The sequence below is a fragment of the Lissotriton vulgaris genome, chromosome 7 (genome assembly GCF_964263255.1).
Source record: "Lissotriton vulgaris chromosome 7, aLisVul1.2, whole genome shotgun sequence".
NCBI lineage: Eukaryota > Metazoa > Chordata > Amphibia > Caudata > Salamandridae > Lissotriton > Lissotriton vulgaris.
In genome coordinates, this window is record NC_141695.1 from 1751358942 (window position 1) to 1751376329 (window position 17388).

General features: G+C 46.1%; 1 protein-coding gene across 2 annotated transcripts in view; it reads left to right on the forward strand.

Moving 5' to 3' along the window:
* Nucleotides 1-17388, forward strand: part of CIC (capicua transcriptional repressor) — a 445344-nt gene that overhangs the window by 344836 nt on the left and 83120 nt on the right. For both annotated transcript variants that reach the window (XM_086933054.1, XM_086933055.1), the window contains exon 16: nt 6561-7201. In XM_086933054.1, coding sequence (XP_086789180.1) covers nt 6561-7201 — 641 coding nt within the window. The remainder of the gene's footprint in view (nt 1-6560; nt 7202-17388) is intronic.

Genomic DNA, 17388 nt, shown 5'->3' on the forward strand with positions numbered 1-17388 from the left:
GCAATTATTGATTGATTTAGATCGCTGGGTAGGTGAGTGCAATAGTGTGAGGTGTTGTTGTAATAGGAGTGTGTGTTTGAGAGTAGTAATGGGTGTGTTAACATAGTAATGGGTGTTTGGGTGCTATGTGTATTTTTGCACACGCTAGGAACAGAGAGTTCGAGGGATGTGGGCTGCTGAATTCATATCTGTGCATAGATCGCCGCCTAGTGTTGGGTCCGGATGATTGCACATTGTTGTTCTGGAAGAGTCTTCAAAGTATCACGAGATAGGTGGCTCCTCCCTCGGACTACGCATGGGCATCCTCTCCATTCTTAGATTGTTTTTTTCCGCCATTGGGTTCAGATCCATTTTCCTGTACTCCAAGTTCGGAATAGACTTCAACTTCTTTAATAGGCCAAAAGGCCTTCGGTTTCGTCGGTATTGTTTTCGATCGGTACCGAAAAGCGTTCTTCACAACTTACGTGCACTCCGGTCGTCGAATCGGGCCTTTTGGCCTTCTCGACGACACGTGGACCGACAGTCGATGGAACGAAGTCCATTCAAATATTGCCCGCAGTGCAACTTTAAGTTCCCGCATACAGATAAGCATCCTGTATTCAACAAATGTTTATCTCCAGATCATGATGAAGACGATTGCCTAGCTTGTGCCCAGTTCCGGTCCAAAAAGATGATCCGGAATCGGCGGACGGCGAGGCAAGAGATGCAGAGGTCGGCACCGGAGCCAGAGAATATCTTCGAGGAAGAACTAGTTGACGTCGAAGACTCTGATCTAGAAGAGGATCAAGACTCCGAGCACGACTCTGAATATTACATCGACAAAGGAGAACAAATCGTCGAGGTCGATGAATATGACCAAGACATCGTAGCTGTCGAAGACGACTCTGATGACAACGGGGGCGAACCATGAGTACAATGCCCCACACAGACATTGCACCGACATCAGAGACTCATGGCGAGGCATCGCCAACAGGCCTTAGCCAAGATCTAAACACCGATTCTATAGCCCCGCAATACGGCTCGGCTAAGAATATAAAAAAGAGCCTTCTGAAACACTCTATCCAAGACCGGTTCCATCGAAACCGAAAGTCATCAACACGACAGTCTTCGGACCGAACGGCGTCGAACCGAAGGGGATAAACACAAAGGGCGCCGAGCCGAAGGCCAGCGTTCCATCTAAACCTTCGAAACCAAAGGCCGTCGACTCAAACGTTCGACAGCCGAAAAAGGGCAAAAGTTGGTCTACGAAAGCAAAGGGGCTACGCCCAAGCCGGTCGTCGACCCAAAAACAAAACCGAAAGTAGACCACGCAAGAACTGTCGAGCCAAAGCGCATCGATCCGAAAAAAGGGCGTTGAGCCGAAGCCCATCGATCCAAAACAGGGCATCGAGCCGAAGCAACAGGCTCCAAGAACACCTGTACAGCCGAAGAAGCCAGGACTCCCGATAAAGGTTGTCGAATTAATCAAACCAATCGGTCCAAAAAAGGTGGTGCAACCTGTGAAAGACGTCGCACCAACAAAACCAAGCGGACAGACACTGCCCATAAAACCTCAAAAGCAGATACCCGGCACCGAAAACGGTCAAACCAAAAAAAGGCTTCGAACCGAAAAAGGCCAAACCTAAATCATCGGCACCAAAGACTGTGGAAGAGGAGATCATCCATCCAGACCCCTCTACAGAAGATCAGTTTAAATTATATATTGACCCAAATACTGGGAAAGTGACTGTTTACAAAAGGAAGAAAAGACCAGTGCCTGCTGAAGACTTTTCTACTATTCCACTCAAAAAGAAAAGAGACTGTGCAACCTCTCCTATTCTTGTTGAGCCTATCTCTCCAGATATGCCTACTACTCCATATGCACCATACTCACCTACACGCTCTGACTACAACCCAGATGTAGATCAGGATACAGATGTTGGTTTTGGGTATCCACAAAACCCAAATATAGACCCCAATTCACAACCATGGGAGGTGAACAAGACCCTGAAGAGGCTCAACCCATTATAGACTCACCTGCATACCCAGCTAAGCCATCACCTACAGAAGACACAGTGCCATTCAACTCATTAATAGAAAGAGCAGCGCTCTACCATAATGTAGACATGCGTGCATATCCTATAGAGGAAGATTTCTTGTTTGATACTCTTGCATCATCAGAAAGGACTGTCAAGACACTTCCCATGTTAAAAGGGGTCTTAAAGCACGCAAATGACATATTCAAAGACACTGCTAGGGCACATGTCATCAACCCTAGAATTGAAAAAAGTATAGGGCTGCACCATTAGACCCTACTTACATCAGGGGACAACTGCCTCTAGACTCACTGGTGGTCTCAAACACACGAAAGTGTGCAAACTCACAAACTACTGGAGAGGCTCCTCCTCCTGACAAGGAATCAAAGATTTTAGAAGCATCAGGCAAGAGAGTAGCTGCTCAAGCAGCCAACTCATGGAGAATCGCCAATACTCAAGCCTTGTTGGCTAGATATGATAGGGCGCACTATGACAGTTTAGAACCACTTCTCCAACACTTACCTGAGCCTTTTAAAGAGCAGGCCAATGAACCTATACAGGAGGGAAAGTTCATTACCAATGCCTCTATTAAGTGCGCTCTAAACGCGGCAGACACAGCTGCCAGAACTATCAACACAAGCGTACTGCTTAGGAGACATGCATGGCTTCGCCTATCTGGATTTAAGACTGAGGTCCAGAACACAATTCTTAACCAGCCAATCAACCCAGATTTTTTATTTGGCCTAGCAGTTGACTCAACTCTGGACAAAATGAAAAAAGACACAGAGACTGCAAAGTCAATGGGGGCTCTTCAGTCCCAACAACACAGAGGCTCCTTTAGTCGCTCCAACTACAGAGGAGGAGTGTGAGGTAAGACATCGCAGCAATCCTCCACAGGCAAGACTAATACGCAATCCACATACAATAAAAACACAAATCGTGGTGGATACCGAGGAAATAATAACCAGGGCAGAGGTCGTGGAGGCAATGCCAATAGATCCTCCACTAATACCAAACAGTGACTTCTTAGCACTACCCCCAGACCATACAACACCAGTCTGGGGAAGGCTACAACAGTTCCTACCAGTCTGGCTAAACATCACTACAGACAAGGGGGTCAGGCAAATTATCCAACATGGCTATTGCCTAGAACTCACATCCACACCACCCAACATACCACCCGTACACCGTCCAATGTCAAAGGAACATATAACATTGTTGCAGCAAGAGGTCATCAATATGCTGCAAAAGAGGGCCATAGAACCAGTCCCATTAGAACATCAAGGAACGGGAGTATACTCACTATACTTCCTCATTCCCAAAAAGGACGGGTCTCTCAGACCAATATTGGACCTCAGGCCCCTCAACCAGTACATTTTATCAGAACATTTTCACATGCTCACTCTGCAACAAGTCCTACCACTGCTGCAGCAGGGAGACTTCCTGGCAACTCTAGACCTCAAAGACGCATTCTTTCATATACCAATACATCCTGCTCACAGAAAGTATTTCAGATTTACAATTCAAGGACAACACTACCAGTTCAAAGTCCTACCATTTGGTGTAACAATAGCTCCACGGGTGTTCACAAAATGCCTAGCAACAGTGGCGGCGCTTCTCAGGAGACAACACATTCATGTGTACCCATATCTGGACGATTGGCTAATACAAGCGCCATCAGCCCACCAACGTGCCAGCCACATGTCAAGGACCATTCATCTCCTGCACAGTCTAGGTTTCTTGCTGAACTACCCAAAGTCACACCTACAACCCTCCAACGTACAACAGTACCTGGGAGCTACAATAGATACACTAGCAGCAAAGGCATATCCAAACACAGCACGTATCAACGGAATGCAAACGTTAATCCAAAGGTTCAAACCACAACACTCATTGCCAGCTCGAGTGTTCATGCAACTAATAGGCATGATGGCCTCGTGCTTATTCATAGTCCCTCATGCCAGACTACACATGCGTCCGCTACAGGAGTGTGTAGCAAGGCAGTGGAACCAGGCTCAGGGACAATTAAAAGACCTAGTGTTGGTGACCAGTCGGGCATACAACTCTCTGCGTTGGTGGAATCCACAAAACCTTTGCAAAGGACGACTGTTCCAAGAGCCTGTCCCACAAATAGTGATAACGGCAGAAGCATCCCTGCTAGGCTGGGGAGCCCATGCCATGCATTACACAGTCCAGGATCTATGGACTGTACAACAGAAAAAGATGCACATCAACTTACGAGAGTTGACAACGGTCTTTCAAGCACTAAAAGCGTTCAAGAAACACTTATGCAACAAGACTGTGTTGATCCGGATGGACAACATGACAGCTATGTATTATATTCAAAAGCAGGGAGGAACACATTCCCCACAACTATCGCATCTAGATCAGAATGTGTGGAAATGGGCCAATCAAAGGAACATGTTTCTCATGGCAGAACACCTCCCAGGCAAGGACAATCAAATAGCCGACCTGCTCAGCAGGCACAGTCAACAGATGCACGAATGAGAGATTCACCCCAGTGTGCTCCAACCATTCTTCCGGAAGTGGGGACAACCGGAGATAGATCTGTTCGCCACAAGCGAAAACGCAAAATGCCAGTACTTTGCCGCCAGGTTTCCACATCCGCAGTCGCAGGGCAATGCAATATGGATGAACTGGTCAGGCAAATTTGCGAACGCTTTTCCCCCAGCTCCACTAATACCGCTGGTGGCACGCAAAATGCGCCAACATTCACTGACGCTAATCCTAGTTGCTCCCACATGGGCGAGGCAACCATGGTACCCAACGTTCCTAGAACTGTCAGTGGAGCCTCATCAAAGACTGCGACTCACTCCCGCTCGTCTAACTCGGAACAATGGAGAAATGAAATCCAACTCCCAGATCCACAACAGCTGAACCTGGCGATCTGGCTCATGAAATCCTAGAATTTGGATACCTCAACTTGCCTCCAGACTGTATGAATATTATCAAAAAGGCAAGAAAACCCACTACCAGGGCATGTTATGCAGCAAAGTGGAAACGTTTCGTCATTTACTGCAGTAACAATTACATAAACCCATTAGATGCTTCTACACAGAACATCATTTGCTATCTCTTGCACCTACAACGTTGCAATTTAGCCTACTCATCCATCAGGATACATTTAGTAGCATTTGCAGCATATCTCCAAAACAGGCAACACCTTTCACTATTTAGAGTGCCAGCAATTAAAGAATTTATGGAGGGACTTAAACAAGTAATTCCCCCAAGGCACCCACCTTCACCAGTCTGGAATCTAAACATCGTTTTAACCAGACTTATGGGACCACCTTTTGAACCACTACACTCATGTGAACTACAATTTCTTACTTGGAACGTGGCTTTCCTTATTGCCATTACTTCACTTAGAAGAGTTAGTGAGCTGCAAGCCCTAACTATTCAAGAGCCATTCATTCAAGTACATGCAAATAGAGTAGTTCTCAGAACAAACCCTAAATTCATGCCAAAAGTGGTATCCCATTTTCATATAAATCAAACAATAGACCTGTCAGTTTTCTTTCAAAATCCACAGACAGTTGCTGAAAGGGCCTTGCATACTCTAGATGTCAAAAGAGCTCTGCTATACTATATAGATAGAACTAAGGCATTTGGAAAGACAAAACAGTTGTTTGTTGCTTTCTCACCACAACACAAAGACAATCCTATTTCTAAATCGGGTATAGCCAGATGGATCGTTAAGTGCATTCAGATATGTTACTTAAAGGCAAAACGCACCTCAACAGTTCCCCCTAGGGCGCATTCTACACGCAAACTAGGGGCATCCATGGCTTTCCTAGGAAATATTCCTTTACACATAATTTGTAGAGCAGCCACATGGTCAACCACACATACATTTACCAAACACTATTGTGTAGATGTACATTCCAAACAGCAAGCTGCTGTAGGACAGGCTGTTCTCAAAACTCTTTTTCAGACTGCTACAGCTGGCACGGGCAACCACCGCTAAGGGAGATACTGCTATACATTCTATGCACAGATATGAATTCAGCGGCCCACATGCCTCGAACGGAATATACTACTTACCAGTATGCATCTGTTCTTGGCATGTAGGGCTGCTGACATTCATACCGCCCACCCGCCTCCCCGGTGCCTGTCGCAGCTGTAGCATTCATTCTTTGCATGGCCATCTCTTACTATACTATACTCCATCTCTGCCACAATGGCAAAAAACAATCTAAGGATGGAGAGGATGCCCATGCGCACTGTAGTCCGAGGGAGGAGCCACCTATCTCGTGATACTTCGAAGACTCTTCCAGGACAACAATGTGCAATCATCCAGACCCAACACTAGGCGGCGATCTATGCACAGATATGAATGTCAGCAGCCCTACATGCCAAGAACAGATGCATACTGGTAAGTAGCATATTCCTTTGTAGTACTGGACAGATAATGAAACAATGTGCAGCCCTGTGGTGCTATAGCAGCAATGTTAAGTGATTGGATGGTGGGCACAGCTTTCTGAATTTGAACTGTTTCTCCAATTTAATTTATTTTCTGTTTAGGTTCCATGTCCTTCAATATGGTGAGTCCGAAGATGCAGAGAAGCCTGCCAAAGCCTCCCCAAAAGGTGAAAGCTGCTATTGCAAGCATTCCAGTCGGATCTTATGAGTCTGCCCAGTCTCCTACTCACGGGCGAAATGTGTCCAGAACCCCATCGCTTTCTGACCGCCTAGATAGCATCGAGCCAGTAGGAAGAAACCTGGCTGAGGGAGATGGAAGAGCAGGGAACACTGCACAAGGCAGCTCTGTCTCAGGGGATCATATATCTCAGGATTCAGACCGAGATTCTCCCCAAGGCCACCCAGTGAATTTATTTTTGGGTGATATTGCAACTTATGAGACTATGGGTGTAGTGAAACCCAAAGGTTTGACTGTTGACCGGACCCAAAGGGATACTTGGCAGAAGGCAGGACCTGCAGGTGTGGTGGCAGACGATCGGCTCTCCTGGGAGATGAGTGCCTCCTCTCCACAGCTGGGTGCCTCGAAGTGTAGCCCTCCTGCAGAGACCCGCTCTCAGCGTGAGGCTGCTCAGAAACCTGTGGGCCCTTCAACACCTGATGATCGGGCTCAACAAGGCGTCACCCCACCACCATCTGCCTGCACATCCAACATGCTTGATGGTGCACACAAGAAAGAGTCGACGGTAAGTTGTTAAAGGTGCAATATACTCAGAGAGCCCGCTTTCCCCAGTGCCCGCTTCTTTTCCCCCCATACTCATCTCCTCCATACTTCCTAATATTAAATGTGCATTTTATGATGTGACATTAATATACATAAGTGATGATTGGACGATCGGGTGAGAATGTCACTGTTTTTATTGATGCCGAAAACTTGAAAAGGAGAACGCATATGTTTTGTTAGCACAGATACATAACCTAAAATCCTGAACCAATCCAGCAATTAATAAATAAATCCAGTATTTGTAAAGCGCAAACAATTACCCGTAAGGGTGTCAAGGCGCTGGGGGCCGTCTGGAAGATTAAGCGAGCTATTGCCCAGAGTCACATGGTGCTGGGCTACCCTGCCGCCGGGGATCAAACCGTGAACCGCTGTGTTCCGGAAACAGCCGCCCTGGCCGGTGTGCTCCACCTCTTCCACTATTTTTTTAGGTTTTATCAAAACTTATGAAACTTAACCGAGATGCTTGGGATAAGGGTCACCCAAAGACATGCCTCACAGCACCGTACCTTCTGATAATCCTTCATATATATCACACAGTGCTTCATTCTGGTGGCTTTGTTGACTGCCTGCATGCTCAAGTACTCCGTCGATCTTTGGCTGCCCTGTGTGCACTAGTCTCCATCTTATTGCTTTGTGCTGCATCTCTTCTGTTCTGTTGATGGTACCATGGGAGGAGATCCAGACTCTGAAGCTTGAGGATGGAAGCCGGGCTGGCTTTAGAAATTCCATGAGGCCTTTTCTTAACAAGGCGCCTCTGGTAAGTCTTCCTGACCACTGCCAATTAGAGTATAGCAGGGGTAAGATGTTGGGCTGACAACTCTGTTGTGAGAATGGAGTAAATATCTGAGTGAGGCCTGCCCTTTTGTCTGTTCTGGACTATTCGTTCACTCTGGCTTATGGAAGCCTCGTGTGAAAACCTCACATTTCTCTGTGCCTCTGTTGAGGGTGCTCCAGGTTAGAGAGATCCCTGTGCTACCTCCAGTGGCAAGCATAACTCAATACAATGGCTGTGTCTAGAGATCTCCAGTTGAGCCATCATACAGATCACTAGTCCCTTTGATTGTCTTGTAATCAGGTGACCACCACAGACGAGCCCAACCCTGCTGGAAGGACTTGGGGTTATTCTCCAGGATCTCTTTTGCTCATACCAGTTACAACAGGCGTTCAGTATATGCTCATTTTCTGCCTAGGCTCTAGGAGGCACTTATTCCAACGTCAAACCCTGAATTATTTTCAGTTCCTGGTCATTTAAGCTCTCAGATGATATAAAAGGAAAGGATGCGTCTCACCATTGCCTTACAGGAGACTTGCATGTGATGGAACACACACTTCTTATACACCTACCTTGCGTATTGACCCTTCTGCTAGAATCCCTCCAGTGAAGGATTTTTTTTAATTCCAAGATGTCCTGGTGTTAGGGGCCATGAAGTTGAATATCATAGTAGAGGTGCCACCAACCAAGGGCTCAGTGATGATGTAAATACTTCCTCCCTAATTGTCTCCTAGGCTGCTGCTTCATCAGCTTCCCATTCTAACCGAACTTGCTGACATTTCTAAGGCCTTCTACAACAAAGGTCTGTAGACCAATGCTCTTGAAGAAATAAGTATAACAAGAACACAGGACCCAACCCTTAAACCCAAACCCGGGGTACCCAATGTAAATTAATAGAATGGATTAGTGAGAATCTGTTTATTGCAATTAATGACTTTCTGTTTATACATATCACTATTCTTCATTTATTCTCCAAAAATAGGTAGCTTGTGACATATACGTGAAATCAGAAAAGTGCAGACGGAGCCGTGCTCAAAGTGTGATAATGTGCAACATTTTCAGTGATATATAGACTGATACATGTCCTCAGAGTTTGTAAATACAAAAACGGTTTGCAATTTATTTACGGATTCCTGCCTACAATTGTATTGAATGGCAAACAAACCCTTTTAAAATTGTGAACGTTTTAACCCTATAATCAATCTGCAAGAATCTCCTCAGGACAAGAAATGCCACCTGCCACTTCACCTAACAGTGGGGAAAGCATAAAGAGGCCAATTTACTATATGGATCAGACATATCTGTTCTAATGTAAAAATGCTTAATAAACCAGAATCATACCTCAAAGTAGTAAACATTGTTTACATGCCGAGGTATCTGGTTCCACACTAGAACAAATCAATGGAACAATTTCAGAATATAAACTTACATATGCTTACATTACTTCTTATGTCTGCCTAGTACTGTGTCAGTGCTATTACCCACCTAATGTACCACTGCCCAATGTTACAAACATATTCGGGATTGATACCCACTGGTGGTACAAGCTAGTGTCTAGTGATGGTGGGAGGGGATCCAAATCAGCCGATTGTTGGTGAACTCAGGACCAGTTAATTCCCTCGGTCTTAGATGTACATGTAGTATACGGAATGATATATTGAGCAAAACCCTCTCTGGTGGGGAAAACATAATAGATCAACCTCCACTAAGTCTGACTAGTATTTAAAATACTGTAGATGTTATAATAAAGAAACATGACAAGCAAACTCCCCCCACCCCCCATGGATAGGTCACACTCTAACAGAATAATTGTATAGCCTGTCTTAGTATCACGCCATCCTGGTGTTCTATTACATGTCGACAGTTGAATTTTAAATATATCATATAATTGGGTATTGCATGGAACTGGTCAAACAACCACCAGCAAGGGGACCAAAGAAAGTGGTCCACACAAAAGAAGAAACAGCCAGTCTACTACAAGAAGTAAAAGAATCCCTACAAAAAAGGCAATAGAAAGAGTGCCCAAGGACGAGGTCAACTGGGGTAACAATTCAACATATGTCTGTATGTATGTATGTATGTATGTATGTTCTTATATAGCGCTCGATTTTACCCTTGGGCATCTCGGCGCTTGCCTTGGGAACCCGTCCTGGTTTTTCCCTTTGAGATCACCCGTGCTGGGCATCCCCAAGGTGAAAGCCAGGCATCCCGCCGCGGGGGGGGGGGGGGGGGGGGGGGCGTTGTGGAGATTAAGCAAGCTTGTTGCACAGAGCTGCATAGTGTGAACTCGTGCTTAGAGTGGGCACCGAAGCGAGAATTATCGAGTCCGTGGAGAATTGGGTTCAGGACCCTGCCGCGTCGGGAATCGAACCCTGGTCCCGGGTCTGACCTCAGCTTCAGGGTATGCCTCCTCTAACCAGTGAGCCACACTTCTCCAGCCGGCGGATCCCTACGTCCTATCGAAGACGTGTGCTTCGTAAACAAGTTCATAATGATACAAACATTTAAAATAACAATGCTGCAAGATGTCATACCTCGCATACAAAAGGGGGGCTATATGGCAACTATAGATCTAAAGGATGCTTATCTTTACATCCCAGTGAATCACAGACACAAAAGACATTTATGTTTTGTGGTGGCTAGAACACACTACCAATTTAAAATGCTAACCTTTGGAATAAATCCGCACCAAGAGTGTTAACAACGCACTTAAGAAGACCAGGGATACATGTATACCCTTATTTAGACGACTGGCTGGTAAAAGCAAACTCTACACAAATGTAGTAGGCACATAGAGATGGCGATAGCAACGCTTCACAATCTGGGGTTTTCAATAAACAGTGAAAAGTCATCTTCAAAACCAGAACAAGAAAAGATCTTCCTGGGAGAAAGACTCAACTCACCAGAAGCGAGAGCTTATCCAATATTGGGATATCTTTCATAGATTCACATGCTTGAATCATTCCCCATTGAGATGGCAGTCCCGTGGTAAATAATCAAGCAGTATTTAAGAAATACCATAGGTTTTAATGGCTCTAGGCCATGCATTTGATAGCCTATCTATGTCTTTTTTTTAAAAGGACCAAACGTTTGTAGGAAGCTGGTTCTCCATATACTATACCAAAGTGAGGTATAGTGTGCACAGAGTCCAGTGGAACCCCAAAGGTAGGCAGAGGTAAAGTTAGATAGAACCTTACTCTTTATTTGTGGTAGTGTGGTCGAGCAGTAAGGCTTTATCAGAGGACAGTGTTAAGCATTTGTGGCACACGCGTAATCAGCAAATTAATTTACACACTCACTTCAGACCAATTGTTTTTGTATAAAAATATTCTTTTAGTTATTTTATTTTCTAGAACCAAGCAAGCCTGGCACAGGTAAGCAAAAAGTACTTTACAGTAGTAATACAATTGAAATACAGTTTGAGTGATAATTGTATATGCACTTTGATTTACAGTATGGATGCAGAGAAATGCAGTACATAGACTTGAATAGCAGGTAAGTAACTTTTGAGATTACTAGGCTTACACAGAGTAGTATACCTATATACTACACTAGGACAGTTCATGAAAACAAGTAAGTAAAATAGTGTTAGAGGTTTTGCGGTAAGTTTTTGGTAGTGGGAGTTGAGGTTCTGGGCGTATACTCAGGGGTCCCCAGGGTCAAGATGGCACTCTTGTTACACCCTCCGAGGCACTAGGGCGGCCGGGTGCAGTGTGCTGAGGCCCAATGCTATCCAATGGTGTATAGGGGCCTCCGGTTGGTGGCTGCTGGCAAGCAGGCCACTGAGTTGTGGGATCAAAGCTCCTGGACTTTAGCTCAGGGTAAATGGGGAAACAAATTAGCACCAAAGGTGCACCCTCAGCTGCACTAGGGCGGCCTGGTGCAGGGTGCTGTTTCGACGTCGGATGCCCTGTTGTTTACAATGGAGAACCTCCGGTTTGCACAAGTACTGCAGGAAGAGAGACGAAGGTCTTCTGGGTTAGACCACCACTTCGAGAGGTAAGTTGGGAAGTCAGGTGTTCGTTAGGCACCATCGGTTTGGGCACACAAGGCCATGGGGTGTTGGGTGCAGGGGTGCCTTATGGGGTCGAATCTTCTTACCAGCTCCTGGTCCGCGGTTAGGGGAGCCTTCTGGATTTAGACTGCAGGCGTCAGCTGGAGGTTTGAGGCAAGTCAAGGGTCACCGGATCTCGGATCAGGATCGCCGGGGTGACCTCCTTGTGGCGTTTGCCTACTCGAGCTCAGGCTGTGGGCGGCGGGTGCAGAGAGGGGCGGTGTCCCGCCAGAGCCAGAGGTTGCAGGTGAACAAATGAATGAATGAATGAATGAATGAAAATGCACATGTAGAGAGAGTGGTTACCCAAGGGCATCCCAGCGCTATCAGTGGCGCCCAAAGCTATAGCAGATCAAGGGAAAAGAAAAGTTTTAAGTTGTTTCTTGAAGTTGAAATAATTACGCTCGAGCCGTATGTGGTCGGGCAGGTGGTTCCAGAGCTTAGCCGTGTTATATGAAAACAAACTGCCTCCAGTTCTTGATCTCCTGATCTTAGGAACTAAGATAAGGCCTTTTTTGTCAGATCTCAGTGCCCTACTTGGTCGGTAGGGCTGTATCATAGAGTGGATCATTGACGAGCCCTTGCCAGTAAGTGCCTTGTGTGCAATGCACAAACACTTAACTTTAATTCTTTTTTGGATTGGAAGAGCAGGTTTCGCTGAAGGTGTCTAGGGATGTTCAATAAAAGGCGAGCTGCACAATTCTGTAAAGTTTGCAGTCTTTTAGTTGAGGCCTGAGGGGCTCCTCAATAGAGGGCATTAGCCGTGATACAATTAAAATAAAAGCTTGAACTAATAGACGGCTAGCCACAAAAGAGAGCAGAGGGAGGATCCCTCTGATCATTCTTAGGAGACCATAGCAACTGGCTGCAACTTTTTGAGCTTGTTGCTTAAAGTTGAGATTACAGTCAAGCCAGACACCCAGGCTCTTGATCTGTTTTTTCGGGGCAGGCGGTGAGCCCAGACAACTGGGCCACAGGGGGTCTATGTTTGATGGGGGCGAGTGACCCAGGAGCATAAGCTCAGTCTTTGCTCCCTTAAGTTTTAAGAAAAGAATTATCCATCCATCTGGATACCTTCTCAAGACATGAAGCCAGGCCGGGATCGGAGTTGTCCTGTTGATTAGGAGTGACAACTAGCTGGGATTCATCGGCATCATCTGTACCCCATCTGAACATAGGATTCCTGCTAGGGAGCTCATATAAATATTGAACATAGTTGGACTTAGGGAGGGTCCCTGGGGGACTCCACATGTCAGGGGCATTTGCTTCGAGGTGAAATCCTCTTCGAAGACCGTGAAAACTCTATGTTCGAGGCATATGAGCTGCAGATCCTACACTTAGCAATAGATCGCCCCCTGGTGTTGGGCTCAGATGATTGCAGGTTGTTGTCTTCTTGGAAGAAGTCTTTGTAGTCACGAGATAGGTGACTCCTCCCTTGGACAATACTGCGCATGGACATTGACTCCATCCTCAGATTGTTTTTTTCCGCCACTGGGTTCGGATGAAAGTTTTCCGCTCCGGCTAGAAAAGACTTTTTCTGCAATTTCGAAGCGAGAAACTTTAGATAAACTTATTTCGACATCGAATAGACTTTGACATCACCAGCTACATTCCGGTGCGTCGGCGCGGGCCGTTGGGCCTATCGGCGCCGTGCGGCCTACGCCTCATGGACAGAACTCCATTCAAGAGATACCCGGTATGTCGAGCAAAATTCCCTCATAGTGACCATCACGAGGTCTGCAACCTCTGTCTCTCGCCAGAACACGACGAGTCAACCTGTACAGCCTGTGCCTCCTTCCGATCGAAGAAGACAATTCGGTATCGGAGGGCCCGTCGACACGAAATGAGGAGATCAGCGCCAGCACCGGAGCCCATCTTTGAGGAGGAGATCGTCGAAGAAGACTTCTCCGAGGAGGAAGATCCAAGCGAGGATATCTCCGAGGACGAGGCTCCACTCGTCGCCGAGGAAGACTCGCCTGATCCCCAGATCATATCGGGGGCAGAGGACTCAGACGATTCGATTCCATCTCGACAACCCGTGAGTATCACTGCCCCCGCACAACATACACTACCCGAGACAAAGGCAGCGGTCGGCACTCCGCCCATGGGCCCAGTCGAGACTGAAATTTACCCTCCGACGCCCGCCTTCGGGCTCGGCTCTGAGGAAAAAGACTAAGCCTTCCGGTGCCTCGGCACCGAAAAAACATCATGTGCCAATTCCACCTCCTCCATTGGCACCGAATCATCCTTCGACACCGAAGGTTTCTTCGACACCGAAGCCAAAACGCCCTTTGGTGCCCAAAGGCAAAGACCCTTCGGCACCGGAACCAAAAGACACATCGGTGCCGAAGCCAAGAACCGTACTGGACCCGAAAGCTTCGACTCCGAAACCCTCCGGTTCCAAAAATAAAGAAGGGAAGCCAGATTCCGGCGCCGCAGGACCAACAAAACCTGTCTCCAAGCCGAAATCTACAATATTGGTAACAAAGACTCCAAGGTATGATACAGACAAGCCTAGACCACCTTCGGCACCGAAGAAATTGCCACAGGACTCAATCACTCCTCCTAAGGCAAAGAACACTAATCAACCTCTAACGGCACCGAAAAAATCGACGCCAAAGAAGATTATAGAACTTTTATTTATTTATTTTTTTTTTATTGAGAATTGACGGTATATAAAAAACAGACATACAAATTTAATACACCGACAGAAAATCACAAAAATCCATATACCAGAACATCCCGTTAATACATCAATATAGCCTTTAGATTTAATATTGTTATTGCCCACCTTTATAAAGGTATATAAAATATTTAATCCATATAAAAAGATCAGTTTATACCTATTTACATATATATATACCACTATTTAAAAAAAGGTTGGCAAGATTCAGACTAAATAATAAAAAAATAAAAAAAAATAAAAAGTTACCTAAAAGCACCGTTAGTAGATATACCCTCCCTCCATGCCTTCACCGGTGCCCACATTTCAAGACCGAAATCCCGCAATTTTTTACCTTTATGAGAATACAGAGAGGATTCAATGTTATGTATAGTGAGGAATCTGGCCATCCACATTGAGAAATTGGGGGGAGAGGGATCCTTCCAAGCAGCTGATATCAGGATTCTTAGAACGGCTGCTGCTAAGAAGATTAAAGCCTCTGCCTCTCTCCTTCCACTCAGCCCTAGTCTGCCATCAATCCTCAATATAATAACTGTTGGGGATAGGCTGATCTTCGAGCCTAGCAGCCCCTCCAGAAATTTCCCTATCTCCGTTTTGATTGTGACAAGTTTTTCACAGATAGAGAACATATGAACCAAATCAGCCGAATCCTGTTGACATCGAGGACATTTACTGTCTTCTCTTATCCCCCACTCATGTAACTTAGCTGGTGTATAGTATAGGTTGAAGACAGTCATGAAATGTTGAGCCTTCAAATTGGAGGACCTAAGTACCTGCCTATCTAAGGATAGGGCTCTATCAAGGTCTGCATCTGGGTCCTGTAGTTTCGTTGCCCAAGCTGCCTCATGTTTCTCAATTATTAGGCAACCTGCCCAACAGCTCCTGATATACTATCCTTATCCTATCACCATTGTTCGCTACATAATCAAGAATGGGGTTAGGGGCAGAAGAAGATTATAGAACAAGAAGAACTGTTTAAACCAGATCCTAAACAGAAAAAAGTCTATATTAATCCAAAAACTGGACATGTGGAGGCAATTCCATATAACAAAAGACCAGCAGACACACCACTTCCACCTGTGGTTCCTGCCAAAAAGGACTGTGCAACTTCTCCAATGCACCCCTACTCTCCTTCACCTTCTTCCTCTCCTAATCCTTACATTGCACCTATGACTTCTCCAGGTCAATCTCCTGCATCGTCACACCACACTGACAAAGAGTATGATTTAGGTGGGGGCAATGACGTAACATACCCTTTAGATGAGGATGTCAACCCCCAATATCCCAAGGAGGACCAGGCATATGGTTTTACACCAAACAATGCACCAGACATCCCTGAGCCTCAGTACTACCCAACAAAACCTTCCCCTACAGAAGATAGTATTGGGTTTAATCATCTATTAAACAGAGCTGCCCTTTACCATGGAGTGTCAATGCACTCTGATGCAATTGAGGAGGATTTCTTACTAGACACTTTTGAGCAGTCACAAAGGTCTACGCCAATATTACCTATGATCAAATGAGTTATTAAACATGCCCCGGACATCCCAGAATAGAAACAAAGTATAGACCAGCACCAGCTGATCCGGTCTATATTAAGGGACATCTGCCACTAGACTCTTTGGTAGTGTCAAATGCACGTAAAAGAGTAAACTCCCAAACTTCTGGTGACACGCCCCCGCCTGACAAGGAATCAAAAATGATTGATGCGTCGGGGAAAAAGGATTGCTGCACAAGCAGCAAACATATGGTGCATAGCAAACACACAAGCCTTACTCTCACACTACGACAGGGCTCACTACGACCAACTAGAAAAATTAATGGAACATCTCCCAGATCAATACAAAGATCAGGCAGCAAAGCTCTTACAAGAAGGCAAACTAATATCTAATGCCTCAATTAAATGCGCACTAGATGTAGCTGACACAGCATCCAGAGCAGTCAATACTAGCGTGATTCTCAGACGTCATAAATGTAAATGTCATGGTACTTATAGAGCGCACTGTCACCAGACGTCACCTTGCGGTGTCACCTATGCGGCTTCCTGGCGCTGATACTCATACCGCTGTGGAACCCCTCCTGGCTTTCCCTGTGAAGTGTCCACTCCTGGGCACCCCCAGGGTGAAGCCAGGCATCCTTAGCGCTGTTGGGGCCGGTGTGGAGGTTAAGCAAGCTATTGCCCAGAGTTGCAGCGTGGGGCCTGTGATTAGAATAGGCACCAAGGCGAGAATTGACAGGTCCGAGGAAATTGAGCCCAAGACCCCGCCGAGGTGGGAATCGAACCCTCGTCCCTGTCCAGAAATCTGCATCCGGGTCTGCCGCTCTAACCATTGAGCCACACTCCTCCACGCATGTCTGCATGGTTACGCATTTCAGGTTTTAAACCAGAGGTACAAACTACCATCCTGAACCAGCCCTTCAATCAAAACCAGTTGTTCGGGCCGGAGGTAGACAACACACTAGAGAAGATGAAAAAAGACACGGACACAGCTAAGTATGTATGTATGTATTTGAGCTTATATAGCGCACAGCTACCCACGAAGGGTTTCCCGGCGCTTGCTTAGGGAACCCGTCCTGGTATTCCCCTGTGAGATAACCCCGGCAGGGTATCCACAAGGTGAAAGCCAGGCATCCCGCCGC